This window comes from Leptidea sinapis, chromosome 38 (genome assembly GCF_905404315.1).
Source record: "Leptidea sinapis chromosome 38, ilLepSina1.1, whole genome shotgun sequence".
In the NCBI taxonomy this organism is placed as follows: Eukaryota; Metazoa; Arthropoda; class Insecta; order Lepidoptera; family Pieridae; genus Leptidea; species Leptidea sinapis.
In genome coordinates, this window is record NC_066302.1 from 7,380,713 (window position 1) to 7,408,469 (window position 27,757).

The window sequence follows — 27,757 nt, forward strand, 5'->3', positions numbered from 1 at the left end:
TTAGTAAAATTGTAAAAATGGGACCCTTACTGTAGATACCTTTCGGCTTTGTTTTGTTTTCTATATGTTTTTTTATTATTTTATATATAAATAAGTAATATCATCAATGTGTCTATATATTGTAATTAATTTTAAATAATTTTAATGCAGTTTTACTACTTTATTGCTTTTACTACATGAACTCATGAATGAATTGTAATTTAGGCATAAATCACGGTGTACGGTAAAAAATCATATCGGATGAATTAACTGTATTTTCTCTATACAAATACGAAGCATTTAGCAAATTAGAGTCATCTCTTTTTCGCTTGCGATAATTGCATTTACTATCCTTCTTTGACATGTAATTGTAATGTAGTGTGCTATTGCAATGTTAAATTATTCATATGTGCGTTAGTGTATCATTTTCAAACACCGAATGTTGTCTACGTTACCTATCTATACTTTTAAATATCATTGGTCGTTAACAGAAATGGAGGTAACGCGTGAACATTTCCGTGCCATAACTTATCACAATTTTCGTCGCGGCTTTTCTTAAGATAAATGTCTCAGCGAACTTGTTTCGATTTATGATGTTGAAGCACTGAGTCAAACAACACTATACCGCTGGTATGCGGAGTTCTGACGCGGTCGTGTGTTGCTCAGCACTGTTTCTTCTGCAGGTCGACCAAGAACAGCGGTCACGCCTGAAAACATCGCAGCTGTGCGACCTATTATATAAGATGACCGTCATGTGACATACGAGCAGATTCAGGCTGTTATCAGTATCTGAATGACTGCAATTCAGTCGATATTACACAATAAGCTGTGTGTAAGAAAGCTAGTTTCCCGCGGCTGTGTTCCCCAGAGTTCGTCCGACGAGCAAAAGGCGGCTCGTGTAGATTGGTGCCGGAATACTCTGCAACGCTTCAACGTAGGTAAGTAAAATGCCGTTTATAATATCGTCTCAGGCTTCGTTCACACGGCATTGTCCTGCACGTTTTTTTAACGTCTAGTCAACCGGGTGTTCATATGGTAAATTTTCATTCGTGTAAAAAGGAATAGCCGCAGTTTCCACACAGTTGTCACAGTGAGTAGACGTCACTGATGAATCCACGCTTGGCTGTATGTACTTTTATATTGGTATCGAAGGCGCCAACGGTCTCGCCGCCGACAAAACAGACGGTTTTGGGTACATCCTATTAATCAAGAATCTGTGCGTACGATCACATTTGAAAAACTTAGAAATGATGAAAAAATGTTTTTTAATTACTTTCCAATGTCTATTGAAAGTTTTGAAAAGTTATTAACTCGACTGGAAAATTCAAGCCTACCAAAATGAAATACGAATATGCGGAAATGCATTAGTACTAAAATGAAACTAGCCATCTGTTTAAGTTGAGTACACAAATAAATTCATCATCATTTTTTGTTTTGTACAGTTTCAATTTTCATGTGTACCTGCTACAGAGTAGGTATTGAATGATGATTATTTTAACAGTACCTACCTATCTTATTATGGGGTTAATATAAACAAGTCGAAGATAAGAAAATTAACTCAGATCTTATATTGCTATATGGGTCTGATTTTATGTTATCGGGTATTCTGAGGTAGTCTGAGGGTGACAGGTGCAGTGTGAACACACAGGGGTGCACAATGCTCACCAGGGTTATATCACAATATATTATACCTACCTTAGTTCATTTTATATTGTGTCACAACACTGTTATGAGTAGGTTATAACTCTTGACATAATTTTTGATTTATTGGAGCATCTTCTCACACTCATTTATTTTATTCTTCTCACAAGCTCTACTTTTTATGAAAATATGGTAAAATCATTAAAATAAAAGAAATACTTTTATCACTATAAGTATTTGATTCAAAATCGATTAATTTAAGTTTTATTGAATTTGAAGAATAAAACACAAAATATCTAAGTAAAGAATTTATTAAGTATGTAAAGTTAATGTTATTAATACAATTACAAACTAAATTATTGAACAGAAGCCATTACACTGTCTTCGTTCTTCTTTAGAATAACAAAGCCCTCCATTACTGGAGAGAGAGGGATATATTCATCAGTAGCTAGTTCAGCTCTTTCTCCAAAAGACAACAGCACTGGTGTTGTGTGTGTGTGGGAGCCTGCTATTGTCTTCGGGGTTCCGGCTTTACCGATCACATCTACAGCCTTAAAAATTGTTCTAAATTAGTATATCATATTCAGTATCAGTTAATTAACTGCTATTAATATTTAATTTGAAATATAATGCCACAATATAAACAATAATGTGCTGATTGATTAATATAGAGCAGATTTAAATATAAAATCTAGATCATTTATACATCTAGACTCTAGATAGACTTTGACAGCTGTGAAATTGTCGAATTAAATTGAGATTGACAGTTAATCTCTATTTTGAGCAATGCCTGCACACTATCACAAAGTGATATACAAATCGCGAGTGTAAGATGTAGCTTGTCACACACACTAAGTAACAAACCTGGCCTGCTTTCATCTGTTGTCTAACAGGAAGAGGCTCTATCTTCATGTATAAATGATCTAAGATAAATATAGCCTTTTCTACAGTTATGAATAAATAAATAAATAGTGTATAGAGCTAAGTTACTCATTTTACATGAGGCTGTGGGTTGCAGTATTCGTAAATCAGCCGAGTGCCTAGTGAGTAAGTTGCTCACGAGTATCATATGCACTTTTTCAACACACTCACGAGGAAAAAATAAACATGTATTGCATATCTGGCGGTGTTAAATCTATCAATTGTTACACAAATAAAATTTGAAACACAACAAAACTTTATTTGTGTATTAATCCTAAAAGGGAGGGCTATCACTTTAAAAACATAACAAATTGTCTATCAATTGTTCATCTTCTGTACGAAACTTGACATTTTTACAATTATTCACGACACAAGCAACAAATGTGATACAAACAAAACATGAGAATTGTGGGAAATGGCACGCAAGTTCTTTTTGCACGCGCCAATTGTAAGGTGATTATATAATATAGCCATACAGCCAAATTATTGTGAATTATTATAAATAATTTGATAATGTGTTTTCGTCTGAATTAGGGACATATTTATATATTCCATAAATGTAAACGGATTTTCAGCAGCATAAAACATCATTGTTGTTACAAAAAACTGTTTAACCGGGTTTAATTGAAAATGCTGTTTACTCTCATATAATTCAGTTAGGTACTAACTTTGCAGGGATAGTTCTATTATGCACTAGTGTGTATTATTATTACATAAGCATGTGTGTGTGGTTCGGTTTATGGGCCTAAGAATGATGTAATATGGCTCACTTTACGCGCAAGTGTGTTGAAATATATTTTATCTACACCCATGCTTTAAATCCTCTATTAAAGATTATAAAACAGAAAGAGTGTTGTAATGAAATTCAGTACAACATTACCACACTTGTTTGGATGATGTAATGGTAACCATTTACTGGCTGTTTCAATGTTAGCAGTAAGCTAACTGTTCCAGAATCTTTTATAGAGGATTCATATTATGAGTGAAGATAAAGTCTTGTATGCAATTGTTGGTAATTAAAACACTCATGTGATACTATTATTACTATATACATATATATATAGACAAACCAGCATTCGTGTTTTAATTTAACAACATTTAACAGTTGCATAAAAAACTAATAGAAACCATAACAATTTAACAGCAAAAAATTCTAATACCCACATTCTATTATTACTCATTGCGCGTATCGGAAATTTAAACAAAAAAATTACAAAATAGTTAGTTACCTGTCCTACGCGTACACTGACATTCAATGGCTGAAGATTGTCATCGAGTGTGACCAGCCAACGAGGTTGCATTGCTGTCGCCAGCACATAGAGCAGGTAGTGTGACTTCCCGAGAATAACTGGAATAAATAAATGGCTTTACTTGCTGACTCTGCCCACATACAGAGTTGCTGACATTAAGTGTCTACCAATATCAAATTTACACAATGACATTCGATACGTCATATAGACAATAATAATTTAATTCAGAAAAAAATCCATAATAATTGTTAGTAAAATGTCCTTAATAAACTATGTTAGTATGATTATAACTAAACAGGCACATGAAGCCGCATAAATGCTTTTATAACCGGCGCATCGTAACGACTAGCAATGGATTGCAGAAAGTTGTTAGGCTAGGATGGCATGGAAGCCTTCCTGGAACATTGCCGAAGCACTGCAAAAGGGGGGCTGCCCCAACATCAACCTGAACCCATTGTTGTACTGAACGCGAAAGGCGCTAAGCAGTCTTTGAGTAAATCTGACCTACAGACTGCTCGTATAGAGAATGTTTGACAATATGCTTTGAAAAGCATTATCTTCACGTCACTGCATCATCGAGCAAACCTGCGAGCCAGCATATTACTCCTCACCGCCAGTGCCCTGCGTTCCCTCTCAATATCCAAGTTCGCGTCAAGGTCCTCGGTGAAAGTGGAAATATGGAACATGTCTCAAATAACACCACAATAAGCTTCGACTGCAGCTACATCTATACAAAACATTCTAGGTCAATATAAGCCAGCAATGTACAATGTATAAGCAATATTTGTTCAGTTCAGGTTTGATTCTGACAGTGGTCAGTGACAGTTGACACTACTAAGGAGGAAAGTGTGCTAACATTGTCTTTAAGCACATTGTCGTCCGCTATCAGACTGAGAATGATATATTCGTGTATAGAAAGTCAATGCATTTACAGGTAAGAATTTAAAATTTATTGAATCATTTTTTGATTCATGGTTGGTTCAGTGTCAGAAAAATATTTGTTAAGTTTATGTCATATTTTGAATAATGTTCATCTCATTCAAACACCAACTTCGTCTATGAGTTGCTCAGACAAAAATATCTATTCTCCACATCAGACAGTAACCAAAAGATTAATCTATATTTATATATTATTATGTATATTAAATTCTCGTGTCACAGTGTTTGCTGTCATACGCCTCGGAGATTGATAGATTTTTATGATATTTTATATGTTTATATTATATTTATAATCGGATAGGTCTGAGAATCGAACGTAATATATTTTTCATACGCCTAAAATATTTATATTGCATTTTTGAAGTTATACTTCTTTTGGCGCGATGGAGAAAAATGATGAGAGTGAATTTTTACGATGCGCGCGCACACCGACACCTGAATTCTACATCGTGAAGTTAGTTCTAGGTAGCATGAAAATCGATAGCTATGTTCAAGTTGTATATTCTAGTTTAGAACATGTGTTTCGTAACAGTACAATTAAACAGTGTGAATAAATAAATATTATTTTGGTGTTTTTATTAAATCAATTTGAAACGATCAATTTCAAAAACGGTGATAGTATTTACTAATAATTTATTAGTATATCTATATATATTGAATACAAGTATGTGCCCGGCAGTATTCCACTTTCATTCCTAACGAAAGAGAATTCATTCGGAAGACATTCTATCAAAGATTCAACAGAATATCTGGAAGCTGTTTTTGAATTATTTCGTGTAGAATCAATATTTTCTAATACAATAATAACCATAATATTTATCTGTATCAACGACACGCGACAGGAATGTGCCTCTTAATTATATCAAAAATATACCGACAGACCCGAGAGATGTTGTCCTGTACACACTGTTATATCAATGATAATATTATAGTATTGTTTTAACTATCATTGCGTTATATTTGAAAAATCGGAAGAATACTTATTAATTATAAACTGTTAAAAATCAAAATCGTTGTTTTTATTTAATTCCGAGCATTTTCATATTTATTCAGCTTCTACACCTCCTCTGGACTTCCACAATTCATTTAAGACCAAAATTGGCCAAATTGGTTCAGCTGTGCTCGAGACTAACGAACAGCAATTCATTTTTATTAAATAGATTAGTGATAAAACTGATTTGAATAAACTGTTTTGATTGTATTAAAATTAATTAATTTTCTATACTTGTTTATATTTACCTTAAATGCTGAGTGTTTATACTATCTTTGGTCTTAATTATTTATTAAAATTTGATTTATTTTTCCATATAATAATAATATAATAATAACTTTTATTTCTCACCAACAACCAAAATTACAATATAGCGAAAACTTAAAAATACAGGGGATACATAAGTTTTGGTTGTGGATCGCTGGTGCCTGTGGTAGGTAATAAAATACCTGTATTACTGGTCACCAGGATTCCACTTTTACACAGTGACTAAAAAGCTTGAAATTCCAAAGGATAGAGGTAAAAGTGTGTGTGTGTGTGTGAGTGTGTGTGTGTATGTGTGAGTGTGTGTGTGAGTGTGTGTGTGTATGTGTGTGTGTTTGTGTGAGAGAGAGAGAGAGGGTGTATGTGCAAACATGCGTACGATAGGGTGTTCTCGGTTTATAGGTATGCTAACTACCCAAGACCTCCAGAAGTCTCTCTGTGTGACAGTAATCTTGCAAAAGGAGCTATTCGTGTGCAGTTGACCGACATTTGTACATGTTTAGACCATACAAACACCTTGTGTAGCTTATTATAAAGGTACGGTCCCAGAAACAGAAAGAATCTGCGGCTAAATGATGTCCTTACCTTCGTAGATACTGCCAAATAAGTATAACTTCTAACGCGTGTACATAACTACACACACTCTTTTTTTTAAATTAATATATATGATAATAACGTTTGCCGGGTCAGCTAGTAATAACTAATAACATACAATTTACTCGCTGTACAAGACCAACATATAATACACTTAACAGTTTTAAAATGGTCATTATTGAAGTGTCAATCTGGATCAATGAACGATCGATGAACTTCTATTAGTGTTATGATAGGGAGAAGAGGGAATTTAAATAAAAATGTTCTACAAAAATTATACAATGAGTTAAATAGTTTAAAAATAGAAAATCTTATAATATTCACACTGCCATTCATACAGGATTTGCCACAGGAAAACAAAGCAAGAGACAATTTGAATAATGTGTTAACCCTATTGTCTCATTCAAATTATGTGACATATAATGGTAATTTATTATGTAGTAACATACACATAATTGATATTAATAATATAATTAATCATAAATGTAAAATGTTGACATTTGATAGGTTACACCTATCTAATTTTTATAAAAGACAGATAGCTAAATCGCTATCCTTTTATTTATTTTATAACTCAGCCAATTATTTGGCAACCCGGTCCCCTGCTTCTATTGAGCAGGTTAGTAAGTCGATTAGCACTGCTTCTATTGAGCAGTGTAATAGCTTGTTGGACTCTGCTCCTATTGAGCAAAGTAATTATTTGATTAACACTGCTTCTAATGAGCAGTCTTATAGTTTAGTTTCTGGTTTGGAATATGTTCCAAATTATTTAAATTAATCAATAAGACAATAGGGGACTCCTCTAGCAATATAAATACACAATGTACAAGTAATAATAAACATAATAATTGTAAAGTTATAAACCTGATGCACCAAAATATGCAAGGATTGTTAGGTAAAGAACTGGAACTGGAGTTACTAATGAACCATGAAAATATTGATATCTTATGTATTACTGAACACTGGCTTAGAAAATATGAGCTGATTTTTAACTCCAGTGGTCATCGGGTGGCAAGTGTATAAGTAAATCATTTAAATTCAAAGACCGTAAAGATATTGTGGGCCTCTCTGTTGAACGTACCATTGAAATAGCCTGTGCAGAGCTTGAGTGTGCCATTGTTGAAAGTATATACAGACCCCCCAATGCATTATATGAGTTATTTGAGAGTGTATTGGAGGAGGTTCTATCAAAATTATCAGAATCTAAGAAATATATTATGATTTGTGGTGACTTCATTCAAATCTTTGTTTAATTCATATAATTTATCAAATATTTTCTTAGAACCTACTAGAGTAACCAGCACCTCTAAAAGCTGTATTGATAATATTTTTACTAATTATAAACCTATTTCTCAATCAATAATTAGTAAACTGAGCTCAGACCACTTTGGTCAATTAGCCTCTTTTAATATTGAAGGGAACAAATGTACTTCAACTAAAAAGTTTATGTTTGTTCCGGTAAACAATAGGCGAATGGAGAAATATAGAGGCAATGTTTCAGAAAAACTCTCAAACTTGTATTTGAATTATAACAGTACTCCAAATGAGATGTATGGTAAGTTATTTAAAATAATTAAAAAGAGTTTGCTTCTATATTTACTTCAAAGACAGTCAACTCGGGTGGTCTCTTGTCATTTAACAACTGGGCAACAGCTGGTATTCATAGGAGCAGACAACGGTTATATGAACTATAAAGTGAGAGATCATCATGATGCATCTTTCCTTGTATATGTGAAAAATTATTCAAAATAATTTAAGAAAGTATGCACTATTGCTAAGTCAATGCATATTAGAGAAATAATTAAAAATGCTTCAAATAAAATAAAAATGACTTGGAAAGTTATTAACTGGGAATCTGGAAGAGCGAAAGACTGCAAGTTTGAATATAATCTAATACTAAACAATACAAAAATCCACTCTGAGCAGGAAGTAGCTTCTGCTTTTGAGAATTTTTTTCTGACATTCCAGTTTCCATCTCAAGCACCCTTGTCTCCTCCACCAGTGTTGCCGAGTCACTTCTTTTGGAAAATGTTAAGGAATGTAAACAAAATTTCAAATTCAGTGTTGTTAGCCCAACAGAAATAATTAAAACTATACCTATAAGGGCATATCTGTAAAAATAATAAGTTCTGTTATTGATGTCATAGCACCATATCTAGCACTAGTTTTTAATAGCTGTATTGAACATGGCGTGTTTCCTGACCTTCTGAAGTATAGTAAAATTACACCAATATTTAAATAATAAAATTTTTGAAAAAATTATTTTAAGCCCAATGCTTACTCACTTTAACACTTATAAGTTACTTCATGTAAAACAATTTGGCTTTACTAGGGGACGCTCGACTACGTATGCAGGTGTTGAACTCATCAGGAATATTTTTGAGGCCTGGGAGGAATCACAGAATGCACTTGGTATTTTCTGTAATTTATCTAAGGCTTTTGATTGTGTTCAACATTCAACGCTGGTCATGAAGCTATGCCACTATGGTATAAGAGGATCTGCACTCGATCTTCTGATCTCATATTTAAATAATAGGATTCAGAGGGTCGAGGTGAATGGCAGGAGATCTCCTGGGACTCCTCTCGGTATGGGGGTACCACAAGGGTCTATTCTTGGACCCTTCTTCTTCCTAATTTATATAAATGATCTACCTAACCTTGTAGAAAAAAAACACAAGGTGGTATTGTTTGCGGATGACATTTCACTTATATTCAAAGTGAAACGAAGCCAAGTTTTATATGACGAAGTAAACAATGCTCTATCTGACATCGTGTACTGGTTGAGCGCCAATAACTTATTGTTAAATAATCATAAAACCAAATATATTAAATTCACCGCGCCAAATGTCAAAAATGTAGATGCGAATATTTTATAAAATGGAGAGGTGGTAAAACCAGTGGAATCTGCTGTATTTCTTGGCATATTACTCTTGATTCCAAATTGCAGTGGGGCCCCCATATTGAAGGATTGGCGAATAGGCTTAGTTCTGCAGCATATGCGGTTAAGAAAATCAGACGGTTAACTGACATAGATACGGCGAGATTAGTATACTTTAGTTATTTTCATAGTATTATGTTCTATGGTATATTGTTATGGGGCAGTGCGGCCGATATTAATACTATCTTTGTGCTGCAGAAGAGGGCTATTCGCGCGATTTATAACCTAGGGCCTAAAGAATCATTAAGAGAAAAATTTAAAGAAATAAACATTTTGACTGTTGCTTCTCAATACATTTTTGATAATGTTTTGTATGTTCATAAGCACATTGAGGAATTTTCTAGAAACTGTGACATTCATAATGTTAACACGAGGAACAAACATAAACTTGTTATGCCTACTACTCGGTTGGGTCGAGTTAGTAAGTCTTATGTTGGGCGATGTATATGCTTCTACAATATGATCCCAGAAAATGTACAAAACAAATGTGTTACGAAATTTAAAAGAATTGTTAAAAAACGTTTGTGTGGGAAAGGTTATTATAGCATAAACTATTTTATTAATGACACCACGGACTGGGATTAAAGCGAACACCCTCAGGCTCTTTAATTATAAATGTTTATTGTACGATATTACATTGTAATCCATATTATATATAAAAAAAGCCCACTGAGTTTCTTGCGCCCATTCTTCTCAGATCTGAGGCAGTCTCTTTTGAATGGGTGGTAGATTTTGACGTTCAATAAGTGATTTTAAATCCTATTTTGAATAAAAATATTTGAATTTGGACTTCGGAGTAATAATATAAAGCCTGGATAGTGACCTGTGAAATGACAAATTCCCGTCTTCATCTGATTTCTCACTGCTTTTACAGCTGTAAGCAACGCAAGCCATGTGTTTTTTGGTTAAATGCGTTTTTCGAAACGGACAATATAAAAAAAATCACTTGTCGCTTTAAAACAGTATATTATTAACACACACAATGGTCACCAGACTGGTGATCAAAATGAAATAAAATGGCTTCAAGTTATTGTTTTGCATTCCAAGACAGACATGGTGCGACATGTCTGTCTCTTTTCAGTGCATTGTGTTCCATGTAGGTTAGAAAAGTCAAGCCAGTGCTGTATGGCTCAACTTATTGTTACTTCTCTAGGCTTGATAATTGGTCTGAGATCCTAACATTGTTATTTAGATGGCAGGAGGACATCCCCATTACCAAAGCCCGGGAATATAGAGTATGTATGTATAGTTGCAAACTATGGGCCTTATGGGGAAGCTCGTTGTCGCTCAGAGGGCATGGAGCCCGGAGCTTCCCTGCGAGATCTAATCAGAAATAAATTGATCAGTAGGAGAACCAAAGTTACCAACATAGCCTAGATGGTTGCGAAACTGAAGTGGCAATGGGAAGGGCACATTATAGCTCGACGGACAGATGGCCGTTGGGGCCGTAAAGTCCTCGAATGGCAACCCACATACCGGAAGACGTAGTGTTGGTAGGCCCCGCACACGATGGACCGGCGTCTGGTCAAGATCGCCGGAAAAGGTTGGACGACGGAAGCGCATAGTAGTGGCGATCTTTGGGATAAGCCTTTTTGGCGATCTTTGAGCAGTGGACGTGTTGAGGCTGAATGATGATGATGTATAGTTGTGACTCACTGTTCTTGCAGTCGAGGAAGGCCGTGAGCACGATGAGCAGGCCGGCCAGCGCGGGCTGGTTCACGAGGCGGCGGTCGGCGTGCGCCGGCGACAGAGTCACGGTGCCCTTGCCGGCGTGGCACAGGCCCTGCGCCAGGCGCACCATGAACAGGTGCACGGGCGACTTGCTGTGGTACAGGGCCAGCGCGCGGAGCATCGTGGCCAGCCTGGCACCGCAATCAAGTTATACATATATATGTCAGAGTACCTCCAGAGAAGCACAAGCGAGTTGGAAAACTAGCTTAGATGTAATCGGCGTGCGTTGCGCGAGTCCCAAATGCCTCGGTGAAAGTTTTTAAAAATATGTTAGAAAAAACGCTATTGGACGCGGAAACAGCTTTCTGCTATTCTGACACGCAAACAATGTTGGCGATGTTCATAACACAAGCGGAGAGGATTGGTTGGAGATTGATGTCTTGTTGTTGTATTCGTTGCCATTATTTCGCTCTTTTCGCTGCTGAATTTTTGGATTTACAAGAATCCTGAGCGGCACTACATCGTAATGGGCAAGACGTATCAATAACCATCGGCTGAACGTCCTGCTCGTCTCGGCCCTTATTGTCATAAAAAAATCATACTGTGTATATATATAGCGTATTAATAGGGGATAGGTCCGAGTTTGTCCAGATCAAGAGAGTACCTGGCGTTGTTGGTGCCGGCGCCGACGAGCCCCATGGCGAAGATGGCGTTGTAAGCGACGTCGTTGTCCGAGTCGTGCGAGTACTTGTTGAGCACGTCGATGACGGCCAGCTGCGGGTTGGACACGGAGCACAGAGCTATGGCCAGAGGCACCGCGCGTCGCACCGCCGGCTCGCCGTACCGACCCTGCCACAGACAGCTCTTGTTATCGAAACACATCCTGATATAATATCAAACTAAACACCAATATTTTAAAATGATCGAAAAACACATTTATAAGAAAAACATCCAGCTCGAAGGATCAATATGTTGGTTGCTTATGTTAATGTGGACTGTATTAATATGATATGTATTGTTACCAATTAGACATTCTTTAGTTCATCACTAATGACTATGTGAAGTCAGAAATGAATTTTCTATATAATTTGAATCTTTATATATTTAAATCCAAGTGTCCTGATGTTTGTTTCCAGTGAACTCCTAAACCAATTAACGGATTTTAATGGGGATTACTTCATGGGGTGCAGTTAGTCCAACTTAAGAGATAGGATTTCCGATTTTAGTAAAGCATTTGACCGAATTGATCACTGCATACTATTACAGAAACTTCAATTTGCTGGAATACATGGAAATCTATTCAGATGGTTCACTTCTTGGAGTGCCACAAGGCTCATACTAGGCCCTCATTACTAGGCCCTCTATTATTTAATATATTTATTAATGATGTAGGCGGTTGCTTTGAAACATCCAATTTTTTACTGTATGCTGACGATATGAAAATATTCTCAAATATCACCAGAGATTCAGATTGCCAACTTCTCCAAGCGGATCTAGAAAGATTTGAGAGATACTGTCTTCTTAATAAACTAGACCTAAACGCGTTAAAATGTCATTCCATTACTTTTTCTCGTAAGTATAATATAATAGAATACAAATATAAAATAAAGGGCGTTGTTCTTAATTCTGTTAATGAAATTAGAGACCTCGGTGTTACACATGACAGTAAACTTACATATGAAAAACACATCGATACTATAGTTAAAAAGGCCAAGAAATGTTCTGGTTTCATCAAACGGACATGTTCTCAATTTTCTAGCATAAAACTCATTAAAATACTATACTGTTCATATGTTCGAAGCACTCTTGAATATTTTTCTCAGGTTTGGAGGTTTGGAACCCTCAATATGAAGTTCACATTAATAGACTTGAAAAAATTCAAACAAGTTTTTTAAGATATTTACAATATAAGTGTAATACATATGATGCAGATTATATAATAAGATGTAAAAGGCATCACATACTTTCATTACAAATAAGACGTCAAATAGCTGATACTGTTTTTTACTCTAAGTTACTTCACTCTAAGATAGACTCTTGTAAATTAACATCATAAATTGGTATCAAAGCGCCCAATAATTACACCAGGACAAAATGTACTATATACGTTCCTCATTCCAGTACTAATTACAGGCAACATTCATATTTTATAAGGTGTCCACAAGGAATAAATCAGATATCAGTAGACTTGCCAGATTTCGATATATTCAATTCGTCACCAAACGCGTTAAGAGGTACATTGACAAGGCGTTGGATGAGTGTGTGTTCTCTTGATTGCTAAATACTATAATATCCATTCAATTTGTCTTCGTGTATTTATATCTATATACTTTTATTGTATTACTTTTTGATCTATTTTTGTTAATTATTTGTAACACGCTTATAGTCTCTTATATGCGAAAACTGTAAATGGTTAATAGATGTATATTTTTTGTAACCTATTTATATCATGTAATACTGTTTGTTTTCCTAATAAAATAAAATAGTTTTTATTTCGAGTTAGGACCCATAATTATTTTTATTTCCAATATTTGTTTTGTATGGACATATTTTCTATGAGAGAATTTATCGAAGCACGGTTTGACAGTTCTGCTATGAAACTAATTCATTATAACAACAGGGAGCATATTTTACGAAATAATCCTTGATTATTATAATGAGAATTTTTTATATTTTCAAAATTAAAATCGTAGTTTTATTATCCGTATGTGACGTAAATGAAACAATATGTTTTAGTAACATGCGGACCATCGAGACGGATTATGAAATGGCATTTTTATTTTTATAAAAATCAATAAGGATTGCACTGGGCATTTGACGTTTCTTTGTTTATATTACACGATCACGGCGGCTTCCCTTTTGGCGCGACTAGTTATCATTTAAATTATAAATACAAATTTTCTTAGAATAAAGTGGAATTATGTTGAGTAACTAAAAATTCCAGTTGCCTATTTAATCGTTACGATAATTTTTGAATATATTTTAAAAGATAGAAGAATAGCCTCTTCGAAATATAAAACAAATTAATATTTTTTGATTAAACATACGCCAGTAGTTTCACTGGTACAGGTGCAGCACATACCAGTTGTCCAAAGATCCTGGTGCACATCTCAGCGCCGGTCTCCTCCGCGAACGCTATCACAGCTACTCCCAGCGTCGCCACGGCCTGCACCGACGACAGTTCCTTGTTAGCCTCGCGCTCCTTCTCCTTCTCCTTGGTGTCCTTGTTCTGTTTGTCCTTCGATGTCTTGCCTGATCGTCATAATTCTTAATTTACCCCACATATTGATAACTATTGCAATTAATATTATATAATCAGAAATAACCCCAAATAAAATTACAACCTTTTGTAAATCCATAATATGTCAAAAAACAACATGAATGAAAAAAAGAATATACTTCATTTATTATTATTATTATTAATCTGACATAAATTATTTATCTAAAAATTTTGTCAGCCATAGTGATACATGCAACAAGAGCATAGAATGAACTTGAGCCACAATTTAAGAATCCATCCTTGTTGCACAAGATGGCCCCATAAGTCCTTTGAAATGTTTGAAAATTACTAAGAATCATAAAAAATCATATCCACATACCGCTGCGAATTAACAGTAACCGCGCGACCTCTACTGTCCCCAAAAAATGAAAGGGCCTATGATGCCATGCGCTGACATAGCCGCCCAAACTGTCACTTTTGGGCTGTGTGTAATAGCATTTTGCTTATTGACATGGTATGAAGAGACTTGTTTACACCAGAGTTGGAGAATTTTCTAGACTTCTACCTGGAGCTGGTTTCAACAGGATGGAGCAACTGCCCATAACTCTAACACCGCTATGCCCGTCAACTTTTCCCTAATAAAGTGATCTCTCGAAGAGGAGACAATTCCGGGATCTGACCCCAATGGACTTTTTCTTAATTATGGCGTTATCTTTAAGAGTAAAGTGTACGAAACCAACCCGTGGTCAATTGATGTCCTGAAAGAAATTATCCGATCCGAGAGATGGCAAGCATTACAGAGCTTACATTGCTAGTGAAAACTTTTTTTTGAATTAAAATTTTAGAACTCTTTGGTTACCTAATGTAGTATATTGCATTCATTTGTCATTTGTTTTCGTGAACTGGCGGCAAATCTAAAACTCTTGTTACACGTGAAAATGAACCTAACGCGAGAAAATTTTCGGTCATTGATTTATTATGAGTTTCGTTATGGGCTTACTCAACAACAAAGCTATGATAGGCTGAAATTAGCATTTCGTAATGAAGCCCCATCTCGTGTCACTATTTACAATTGGTTTAATGAGTTTAAGCGTGGACGTAGCAATCTCAATGATTATCCTTTAACAGCGACTACTGAAGATAACATCAGTGTTGTGCGACGCATGATAGAGGAAGATAAGAGAGTGACCTATCAGCAGATACGGGCAAGCCTAGGCATTGGTATGAGTCAAGTTCAAAAAATATTACACGAATATTTAGGCGTCAGGATGTTTGTGCGAGATGGATTCCCCATGGACTGGTGTCGCCAAATGTTAGATAATTTCAACGGCGGTGAAAGGAAGAAGTCAAGGAAAAAAGGTGATTGACGGTGATTGAAAGGTGATTCTTTGGTCGCAAAGGTCATTTCACGGCAGTTGTGCTAGAAGATGGATGGACAGTTACTGTAGAATGGTATGTCAATCGCTGTTTGCCTGTTGTCTTGGAAAAAATTCCACCGAATCAGGATCCTCCTTCACCACAACAATGTTTCAGCACACTCCGCAAAGCGGACTGTTGAATATTTGACTGTTGCAGGTGTCGAGATAATGTGTCAACCGCCATAGAGTCCTGACCTGGCGCCCTGCGACTTTTATTTATTCCCAAGAAATAAAGATAAAATTCGAGGTATTCGCTTTACGAGCCCTGAAGATGCGGTGAAAGCGTACGAAAATTCCATAGAAGAGACCCGAACTAAGGAAGAACGGGCCGACTGCTTTTCTCAGTGGTTCCATCGAATGCGACGATGTGTAGAGAGGTACGGAGATTACTTTGAAAAACAATAAAAGTATTGGCAACTTTCTAGATTAAGCCGTTTTTCATTTTCTAAAAATTTTCAGTGTTACCTATATAATGTTACGCTTTTCCCTGGCATATTTAGAGTATTTGTTTGAACTTTTCAGAATATATGTTACAAAAGACTAAAATAACACAGATAAAACATAATTCTTACAAAAATGCATGTCTATTCTATTGTAGCTGTAACTTCAGTATGACCGACTTATACATAGAACTTATTTATTAGCATGAGAAGTGAAAATATATTAAGGCAGTTATAATGTGAATAACTGTGTTTATACCTGTTGCCTGCGATTCGCAAGGAGAAGTAATGAAGTAAATGAAGAGAGATATTTAATTATTAACCGACTTCAAAAAAGGAGGAGGTTCTCAATTCGTCGGTATTTTTTACACGCTTTATATTTATGTTTGTTACCTCAAAACTTTCGACTGGGTGAACCGATTTTGATAATTCTTTTTTTTTATTTGAAAGCTGGTTCCCGTGTGGTCCCATTGTAATTTGGTCTATATCTGACAGTGGCATCCATGAGAAAACCATAATAGTCTTAAATTTGCTATACCTACGTATAGCAAAGTGGATGATACATTTACAAATAACTCAATATCGCGCCAACCGATTTCGATGATTTTTTTACTGGAAAGGATATATACTTCAAAGATAGTTTGATGAGAGTTTGGTTAGGTTCTGATTACGGAATCCATGACAAAGTAACGGAACTCTTCAATTCTTAAGACAAAATTAACGATACTCGGCCGAATCTTTATTATGCTATCCGGATATTTAAGTCATGTACCATAACATAGTTATGGTCAAGTAATTGTCGTAGTCGAATCAATGGGACTCCTTAACAATTTACAGTAACGGTGCGATCTGTGGCAGACTTTCTAATTGTCTGTAATCAAATTGCAAAGTGCTTACGTTCATTGCTGCATAGAAAAATTTAGCATATCTACACATATTTACACAAATTGTTAGTAAGTGTACTTCAAATTCACTAAAAATAAAAAATAAAATAACAAAAAAACAACTGACTTCAAAAACAATAGATATAATATGCACTAAAGAGTATGTATAAAAATATTTTATATGCGTATTTTTATACAATCTAATTAATTAATCCAATTCTAGTTATGATTAGTGTAATTTTTTAAGTCGGTGTCATCCAAGATAGTTGTGTAACATACATAGTTATAGGTGAGATGTGCTTGAGTCGTGAGGAGGCGAGAGCGGGTCGCGGCGGAAGGACAACGATTCCAACAAAAACAATAATCGTAACTTGAATTAGATTAATTAATAAGATTGTATAAATTTACGCAATTATTTTTAAATTTTTAGTGCATATTATATCTATTGTTTTGGAATAATGTTTTTGAAGTCAGTTGTTTTTTTGTTAAATATTTTTTTTTATTACATCAAGTTACTTACTTTTGCCCTTGTCATCTTTAGAGCTACTCGCTGAGCTTGAGCTTGGTGTGGTTTCCTTGCTTTCCTTCTTATCTTGCTTCTTGAATGCTGTATCCTCGGCTGATGATTGCTCATTCTAAAAAAAATATATATATAACATCATTTACCAATTCTTTGGAATTCGTAATAATTTTTTGTTTTATTTTCTGGGATCAAGTAAATAATATACATCGCCACAGAATACTAAGTCGACATAGGCGAGTAAGTTTCATAACATGTTTGAGTTATATGATAATGACAGTTTCTTAAGAAATCACTTAAATGGCTATGTACAAACTAACATAACATTATCAAGAATGTATTGAGACGCAGCAGTTAGAATAAATTTTACTCTTAATGATTCTTTATGATATAGGTGATACTAAGCCATCCAGCCGTCCTATAACTACACCATTTTGACTGGTTTAACAGTGACACTAGTTGGGTTAGGAGTGTTGTAGGCGTAGTCATCACAGTAGGTGCGTACACGAAATTATGGTACAATAGTATATTGTGTAACAAGTTCTCGATTGCCAACGAAAGCAAAGTTGAACGCACGAGCGAAACGATTTCGGCCATTCGCTTGAGTACCATTTATTAATACAAATACGACGATTTATGTATTGTACCGACCCCATATTCGTTTTTAAACTTTTGTAACTTAATTTATAATTTTATTTATTAAATTAAACTGTCAGACACGTCAACCTCAATTCAGTTTTGACTATCTAAATTTGCGTATGCCAAGTAAACTTTTCGCGCTCAAATTTTAACATGGGCAAACGGCTCTTTTTCAACAGCAACAGCGAGTGCCAAGATACTACTTTTCCCGCATACAGTAATACAAAAGAAAATTGATTGTAAAGTGTAAAACTCACATCGGTGTCGTAGTGCTTGGAGCATATGTGTAACATCTGCTGTACAACGAGCACGTCGCCGGTGCCTGCGTACGCACACATTGACAACGTGGTCTGGCACAGAGACTGGTGCGGCTCAGGCAGTACCTCCAGGGCAGCCATTGTTGCTTCAGTGCGCTCCTTGCAACCTGCAGGATACACACAAATGTATTATTATTATTCATATAGGACTAGCGGCTGTCCGCGACTTCACCCGTGTAGCTATCGATTAATCCGTGTAGCTAACTGACTGAATTAAATCTAAATATTATATAAAAGCAAAAGTTAGTACTTGTGGTGGTTTGGTCGTATTAGGTCAAAAATCTATAAGCATTCAGTTGGCATATAAAAAGCTGTTATTAGCATTATTATAACTTAGTAAGCATAGCTCTTTCTTTCACATAATAGTAACGAACGACCTGTATAGCCGAGTGGTTAGCAATCCTACCTACTAAGCTAGAGGTCCCGGGTTCGAATCCCGGTAGGTGCAAGCATTTATATGATGAATATGGATGTTTGTTTCCGAGTCATGGATGTTTAAATGTATTTATGTATATATAAATATATCATTGTCTTGTAACCCATAACACAGGCTATATATGCTTAACTTGGGGCAAGATAATTTGTGTAAAAAGTGTGTCAATATTATATATAATATTAATAACTGTGAGTTGTGGGTAAAGAACTTAATATTTGTTTTAGTATTTTCTTCATAATATTTTAAGAATATGGTATTACAAACGAGTGTATGATATATTATATAATATAATAAAATATTTTAAAATCATACCTAAGAAGCATAATCCAAGACCCAAATGTAAGAATCGGCCGTAAGTTGAAGAATGTAGTTCCTTATTATCATCAAACAGTCTCTGTATGATTGCACAAGTTACCTGAAATATAAAAAAAGAAGACTCAAATTTTGAATAGTTTAATTATATCACACAATGTTCCCATGGCATTGTTACAGAGGATTGAACAATTCCCTTTATTTCAATTATATTATACATACACACTAGATGTGCAAATCAAAAGTTAATATGTTTTAGATTTGTGTTCATTGTGTGATTTTTTTAATTTTGTTTTTAATCATTTTTGTTTATTATGGCGGATAACAATTCTTTTTAATTTCGATACACATTTGTTTTGTACATTTTCTGTGATCATAATGTAGAAGCGTATACATTGCCCAATAAAAGACTTACTAACTCGACTTAGGCATGTAGGCATACAACTAGACTTGTAGGCATAAAAAGTTTATGTATGTTCCTCATGTTAAAATTATGAATGTCACAGTTTCTAGAAAATTCCTCAATGTGCTTATGAACATATAGAACATTATCAAAAAATATATTGAGAAGCAAAAGTCAAAAACTTTCACAAGTACAAGTATCCTTAGACAACTTACTGGGAAGCCTCAAGCACCAAATTGTATATGAATACAATCTTTGAAAGAAACGAAATTTATTTATATGAACAGAAGTAGTAGTCACCTCGCCATGGCATGAGCCCACTGCTATGAGTCCACAAGCCAGGGCAGCTAGCGCGCATATCTCCGGGGGCGCAGACGAGTCGTTTATCACTGGCAGGAGATGTGATAGTACATCTTCACGCTGCGTGCCAGCATATGCAATACCCAATCCTGTAACATTTTGAAAAATATAGTATTTCCTTTGACTAAGGCGCTTATCAGACATTTAATTAATTTATATGCATAAATATTTGCACCTACCAGGATTTTTACCAAGACCAAGGCTCAATAGACAGGGTTTCTTGCCACTAGGCCATATTTGTCATAAGATTTACGAACCATACGTCATCGAACGGTTGGCTCAGTGAAAAAGCGATCGGACGGAACCCGAGAGTAGCCGGTTCGAGTCCCGCATCGTTCATTATAAATGTTGTTACCAATTTAATGAAATACTACTAATTCATTATAGCTCACCTAAAACACTACCAATCCTAAGGTTAGCGCTGGAATGCAGTACATAATCTGAGAGCAGGGCTAACGCTGGATCACACTCATTTCTCACACCACAGTTGACCAGCCCCAACGCAAGCAGTGCACCTGCCTTGATGTGTTCATCTGCCGTGTATAGATATTTGTCTATTGGTGTCAAACCACCATCAACATCCCATAAATGTATCATTCCGAGGGATGCTGCTGCTGACAGCATACCTAGAATAGAAAAACATAATAAAAATTTGCATAATACATTATATATTAATTTATTATAATAAGTTTTACCATGAAATTATACAATAGGGGGATAGAGCTAAAACTGGGATAACTGAATGCTATCCCCATACTACAGTCATTATCAGCGAATCAGGCGCGGCGCAAAATGCTATGACGTATTGCGATCATTTCGCAACTTACGAAATATTAAAACAATGCGTAAGAGTTATTATACCTTCAAAAGTACTCCCTTGTCTTTATCGGAACAAAAACTAGTGTACTTTAAGTTTTACGTAATTTGGCAGACTTAGTCATCTTCACGGCTGGACAAAGGCCTCCAACCTATTCCGGAGATTTTGACCAGATCATTGGTCCATCTTGTTGGGGGCCTACCAACATTACGACTTTCGGTACTTGGTCTCCATCCGAGGATTTTACTGCCCCAACGGCCATCTGTCCATCGAGATATTTGCCTTGCCACTGCCACTTCAATTTCGCAACCATTGAGCTATGTCGGTGACTTTGGCTCTTCTACGGATCTCCTCATTTCTGATTCAATCTCGCAGGGAAACTCCAAGCATAGATCCCTCTGAGCGACCTGCCTATCCGAGTTGGATTTGATACTTGAGTTAGTCTTTTGTGGGGCGATTTATATGCTTTTACAACAAGATCCCCGAAAATGTTCGAAACAAAAGCATTACGATATTCAAAAGAATTGTTGAAAAACTTTGTATGTTTGTGTAAAGGTTACCATAACATAAATGACTTTCTTAATTATACCACTGATTGGGAATGGAGCGACTGCCCTCAGGCTATTAAATAATATTTTTAATTATACAATATTACTTTGTAAACATATTTTTTGATGAAAACAAAAGCCCGCTGAGTTTGTTGCGCCCATTCTTCTCAAGTCTAAGGCATTCTTTTTGGAGTGGGTGGTAGTTTTTGACTTTCAATAAGTGATGTCACATCTTTTTTTTTTATATGAGAGGGGGCAAACGGGCAAGAGGCTCACGAGACGGGGAGAGGTGAGGCAACCGCCCATGGACATCCGCAACAACAGGTGTGTCAAGAAATGCGTTGCCGGCCTTTAAAATGGGAATATGCTTTTTTCTTGAAGGTCCCTAAGTCGTATCTGTTCGGAAAGACCGCTGCCGGTAGTTGATTCCACAAAGTGGCTGTGCGAGGCAAGAAATTTCGAAGAAAACGCGCGGTTGTGGAATGCCAGACGTCTTCGTGATGCGGATGGTACTTTGCACGTAATGTCCGATGGTGGAATTCGGCCGCTGGAATCAACCCGAACAGCTCCTCTGAGCACTCCCCGTGATAAATGCGGTAGAAGATGCAGAGAGAACCCACATCTCTATGCAATGCTAGAGAATCAAGCCGATCGGAGATGACTTGATCGTCGATGATTCGAGCCGCTCTTCGTTGTATGCGGTCAAATGGAAGAAGCTGGTACTGGGGAGCACCCGCCCAGAGGTGAGAGCAGTATTCCATGTGAGGCCGAATTTGCGCCTTATAAAGTTGCAGGCGGTGGCTTTTAGTGAAGTACCGTCTCGCCTTACTGAGTACACCAAGCTTTTTAGAGGCCAGTTTGCCATTCTCTTCCAAGTGACCACGGAACTGAACGTCGCTCGATATATCGACGCCAAGTATGCCAATACAGGCTGTGGCAGTTAGAGGAGTGATATCGAATCGAGGGGATACGACAAAGGGAGACTTTTTAGTGGTGAACGCACAAACTTGTGTCTTCTTGGGGTTGAATTGGACTAAATTTTGTCGGCCCCATTCCGAGACTTTGCAAGGCATAGTCTCGATTTCAGACACAAGTTTGATCCGGTTCTCGTCGACGCTATCCCGGGACATGTTGGCACGGCCGGTGTAGGAAGCATACCCCGTGCTGTCGTCTGCATAGCAATGAATATTGCTGATTTGCAGCATATCATTGATATGCAGAAGAAACAGCGAAGGGGATAGCACACAGCCTTGCGGGACACCAGAGTTTATGGGTTTTAAGTCGGAGCATGCACCGTTGATAACAACCTTGATGCTCCGATCAGCCAAAAAGCTAGTGACCCATTTGCACAACTTCTCGGGAAGCCCATAGGATGGCAGTTTATAGCGATAAGCGATTTATGCCACACCCGATCAAAGGCCTTCGCTATGTCCAAACTCACCGCCAACGCCTCTCCCTTCGACTCAACCGCTTGCGCCCATTTATGGGTGAGGTACGCAAGAAGATCACCAGCTGAGCGACCCTGACGGAAACCGTACTGGCAGTCGCTGATCAGCTGGTGCCCCTCTAGGTATCCCAAGAGCTGGCGGTTGATGATCGACTCCATTAATTTGGAGAAAATGGAGGTAATGGCAATGGGGCGGTAGTTGGACGGATCTGAGCGTACACCTTTCTTAGGGATCGGGTGCACTAAAGCCGCCTTCCAAAATTTCGGGACTACGCCTGATGAGTAGGAGAGCCGGAAAAGACGGGTAAGGACCGGCGCCAGTTCCGGAGCACATGTCCGCAGCACTATCGGGGGAATGCCATCGGGCCCGCTCGATTTGTGGATGTCCAAGGTGAGAAGCGCCTTAAGCACGGCACCATGCCGGATTTTTACCTCCGGCATATATGAATCGCACCGCGGAATATGCGGTGGTGGTGCACCTTGGTCATCCAGTGTCGACTTGGACGCGAAGAGGGAGCCCAGGAGATCAGCTTTCTCTTTCACGTCATGGGCCAGCGAGTCATCATCCCTGTGCAGTGGCGGAATGGCTGGCTGGCAGAAGTTTCCTTGAACAGCCTTGGCGAGCGACCAGAACGCACGAGTTCCCGAGGGAAGGCGTGCAAGTCTCTCGCCAATTCTGCCAATGTGCTTCGACTTCGCTTCAGCAATAACTCTTTTGAAGGACCTGGAGGCATGATTGAAGTGTTTTTTAAGTTCGCTGGAATTCACATCCTTAGATACCACCGCATTGACCCAAGCCTGATAGCACTCCTGCTTTCGGCGAGAGGCCATTTTGCAGGAGCGGTCAAACCATGGTTGGGACCTGCCACCGATAGGCACAGAGGAGGATGGAATGAAGAGTTCCATACCTTGCAGTACCACATCAGCAACAGCGTCAGCAGCGGCATCTGGATCTCCCAGCGAAAAAGGCTACCGAACAGTTTCAAATGTTCGGTAGTAGGTGCGACATGGACATTAGACATGATCTTTGTCTTGTACACTTTCATTTTGAGATTGATTTAATGATATTCTCCATTATATTTTGAATAACTAATAATAATACTAATACAAATAATATACATACCATGATCTTTGTTCTTGTACATCCATTTGTTTCCATCATCAGTAGTCACAAGCTTGTCCCGTCCAAAGCCAGCATTGACAAATGCATTCACAAAGGTTGCAGATAAGTTCTGGCGAGCTGAATCAACTGGGTGATCTGCCAATAATGATGGCCTAAGAGCTGATCCAGCCGATTCTAGCCATGTTTTATACACTTCTTCAGGTGTTTTCGGCTCCATTATGTCCAGCTATAAGAGAATAGTATTAATACTATCCTTAATGGCAAAGGCAAAACTCATGATCAATTGTGATAAGACCCTCTCTATACGGAACATGTGCAAGTCTTGTACATATAGTCTTTTGGAAAAATTAAGTGTTGATAATGTCATGGTCTTCCAACACATACATTACCAAAGGCTGCATTATTAGTTTTGGCAATGAAAGAATATTGATTTAAAATTACGAAACTTATAATACAGAACAAACTGAGCTATTTATATAAGATGAACTTACACTAAAAGTACATTTGTAGGTAAGATAGACAACCCTCACATAGTCAGAAGAGGTAAGTCACACTATAGAAAGAGATGTAATTGCTATGTAAATAAAAATGTAGGTTAATAGTGCTGTGTTTAATTGATATATTAGAAATGACATCAAAAACAATTCCAAAGGAATCAATTTTGAGAAAATAAATGCCTTTTATGCCTTTTTATTTTGCCGAGTGAGGCTTCAGTACTTGTTCTATTACAATATATTTTTTGGCGGAATGCTACTTATCATGACCATACAGGTTATGAACTATGTTCAACAACAACATAAATAAATTATAATAATTTCTAAAATAATGCTTAAATATAATCATATTTAGTAACTACTAACTGTGTAACTACACATATTTATATACTACATATATTTATATTATTTTGAAAAGAGTTAATTTATACATTTAACAGAAAAGGGCCACCATTTTGATACATGAAAGCTATTATGGATCATTTAAGGACTAGTGGGACAGTCTAAAGGAGAGTGCTCAAAGAATTATTATAAAATGATAAAAGGTATAAACACATTTTTTTTAAATAAAAATAAAAGCTTACAAAATATTTTTGTTACATACCTCTCTTCCCAAACTCAAGAAGTGATCATTAATGTGAGCATTCAGTAGAATAGTTCTAAGATCTTCATCCTCCAATTCCAAGGGCACATACTGACGAGCCAGCATATAACACAGTTGCTTTTTGACCAAACTAAAATATAATATATTGTGTTAGTAAAAAGCATGTATTTCTTTATTTAGTAGAATGTACACTAAAAAAGGGATGGGTATTATCATCAGCCAGAAGACATCCACTGCTGGACAAGACCTCTCCCAAGGATCTCCACAATGATTGGTAGCATCCAATGTATTCGGGAGATCTTGACCAGATTGTTGGACCATCTTGTGGGGGGCCTACCAAGACTGTGTCTTCCAGTAATTGGTCTCCATTCAAGGACTTTACTTGCGCACAGGCCATCTGTTCGTCAAACTATGTGCCTATTAATACCATGGTAAATAAAGTAGTTATATACGAGCTGTACATACTTGTCAGTGCAGGCATTGAAGACCTCTTCACATTTAGCTTTGTCATGTAACTGCATTGCAACCAGTAGTGCTCTGGGATATTCTCCAAATTTTAAGTAGGTATCCAAGACACCTTGTAGGATTTGAGTAGACTCAGGCTCAACAACATAGCTTGCACAACTAAAACAAACATATTATATATAATTAAAAATTAGGCAATGTTGATAAAGCTTGAAACTGAGGCCAGTGTGTTAAGATTAATATGATCATATACAATAATCCATGTTGATGTTGATCCAAGTCTATGGTACAGCCATTTTTACCATGATATATTTATTTTGTAATTTTATACTAAGCTTAATAAATTTTTGTGAGCAAATTTTATCAATCTTGTGTGATTTACTTTATTCTTATTAGAATATAATTGTTTCAGATTTTGTGTTATTTATAATTAATCAGTAAGTGAGTGAGTTCAAAAAATTCAATAAATTGAACTCAAATGTAAAAAACACATTGAAATTACAGGCACTTTATTTTTTATTGACTCATGTTTTTGCAAATTAACTTAAATAACAATAGTATTATTAATACCATATCCATACTTAAACGTATATATTATATACATATTTATATGTATATATAAACATCTATAACTCGAAAACAAAGATAATCTATAAACCATACTCATAATATTAATGTATTTTCACCTACTGGAATTAAAACCCAATACTTCTAACCACAGGGCTCTATCGGTTGTCAAGTTTGAATTTTACAGATATTGAAATTTGAAGGTAAAAGGATAGGTCAGTAAAACAGGTAAATAGTTAGATTATATTGCGGCCAAAATGGACCATATCCTGATTCTGACTCATATTTAAATAAAAATATTCTTCTTACCCAATTAAATATAGACAAACTCTTGGATAGTTGCTCTGATCCATGTGTTGCGTTAGGAGATCTAATCTATCAATTTCCATCAGTAAATCACATGCTTGAATCTCAGCTGAGTGTTGCATATCAAAGGTGACCACATCCCGGACTAGTGGTAATAGTGTGTCTGGCATATTGTCAATATTCCATTCCTCTGCAATTTCACCTTCTAATTGCCTAAAGAACAGTAAACAATTAGTATGTAAATGTTATATGAAATTACTCAAAATAGTTGGACAAAAAAAATTATAAACTGTCATTACCTTACATATTCATGGCCCCATTCACCCACATTCGACTTAGTTCCTAATAAGCAGTATTTGAGACACTCCCTTTTTTCAGCTGCATCCTGGAAAAAAACAAAAGAAACAAGATTATGGTGCACATGGCTCAATGTAATTATTTTGTTTATAATTAGTGAGTAAAAACTTACTGTGGATCCACTAACTCCCATAGCAAGAACTGAGACCACATCCGCACAAAACTGTTTAGTTTTAGGGTCACTGATTTTCTCATAAACATCCTTCAAAGCTGGATAATGCTCCCTCAAAAACTTTAGAGGCTTTGGTACTGATGTCATTGATGTTGTGGACGTGCGGATTAAATTAGTTAGCATTTGCAATGCTGGCATATGCAATTCAACTTCATTTCCCTAGAATTGTAGGAATAATATGAAATCATTGTCACAATGATCTATATTATTTAAAGTACCTATATACTCACCACAAGTTTTTCAACCAGCAAATTGAGCTCTTCTTGCAAACGTTTATCTTCTTCTGACTGAAATGTTACAAAATATTTAGAAGCAAAATTGGAGTAACTATGAACCAAAATTGTGATCAATAAAATACTCACTAAATCATCAGTGGTCGCCGGGACTACTTCGGCTTTTTCTTTCTTATTTTCTTCCGGCTTATTTTTGACAGTCATTATGATATATTATAAATATATTCAACACATAAGAAACAATCAAGCTTTATTAAATTGAATTGAAATTCTCAGATGAACACTTTATCAAGACAAACCACTAAACAGAATCTAACACAATTGGAAATTGCAATTTTGACAAGTCATGATGGCTTTGTCATTTGTTACAGATTACGAAAATTTGATTACACAGATAATTTTCCATAAAAGTATGAAATTCTTAAGCTAGCCACACATGCTAGGCTTGATGAACGTGTGCATGACATAATTTCTTGCCTGCGCTAGC

The 27,757-nt window shown here is 36.3% G+C and overlaps 1 protein-coding gene across 1 annotated transcript; it reads right to left on the reverse strand.

Moving 5' to 3' along the window:
• Nucleotides 1-1,915: 1,915 nt before the first annotated feature.
• On the reverse strand, nt 1,916-27,597 carry LOC126975954 (26S proteasome non-ATPase regulatory subunit 2). Its single transcript, XM_050824079.1, has 18 exons — nt 27,400-27,597; nt 27,268-27,324; nt 26,978-27,196; nt 26,808-26,893; nt 26,512-26,721; nt 25,636-25,794; nt 25,171-25,300; nt 24,073-24,298; nt 20,530-20,763; nt 20,078-20,226; nt 19,375-19,477; nt 18,567-18,733; nt 17,671-17,785; nt 14,271-14,440; nt 11,853-12,037; nt 11,174-11,379; nt 3,771-3,889; nt 1,916-2,171 (listed from the first exon to the last, which is right to left on the reverse strand). Exons 1-18 carry the CDS (start codon nt 27,472-27,474, stop codon nt 1,977-1,979), a joined length of 2,805 nt encoding a protein of 934 aa, XP_050680036.1. The 5' UTR covers nt 27,475-27,597; the 3' UTR covers nt 1,916-1,976.
• Nucleotides 27,598-27,757: the final 160 nt, after the last annotated feature.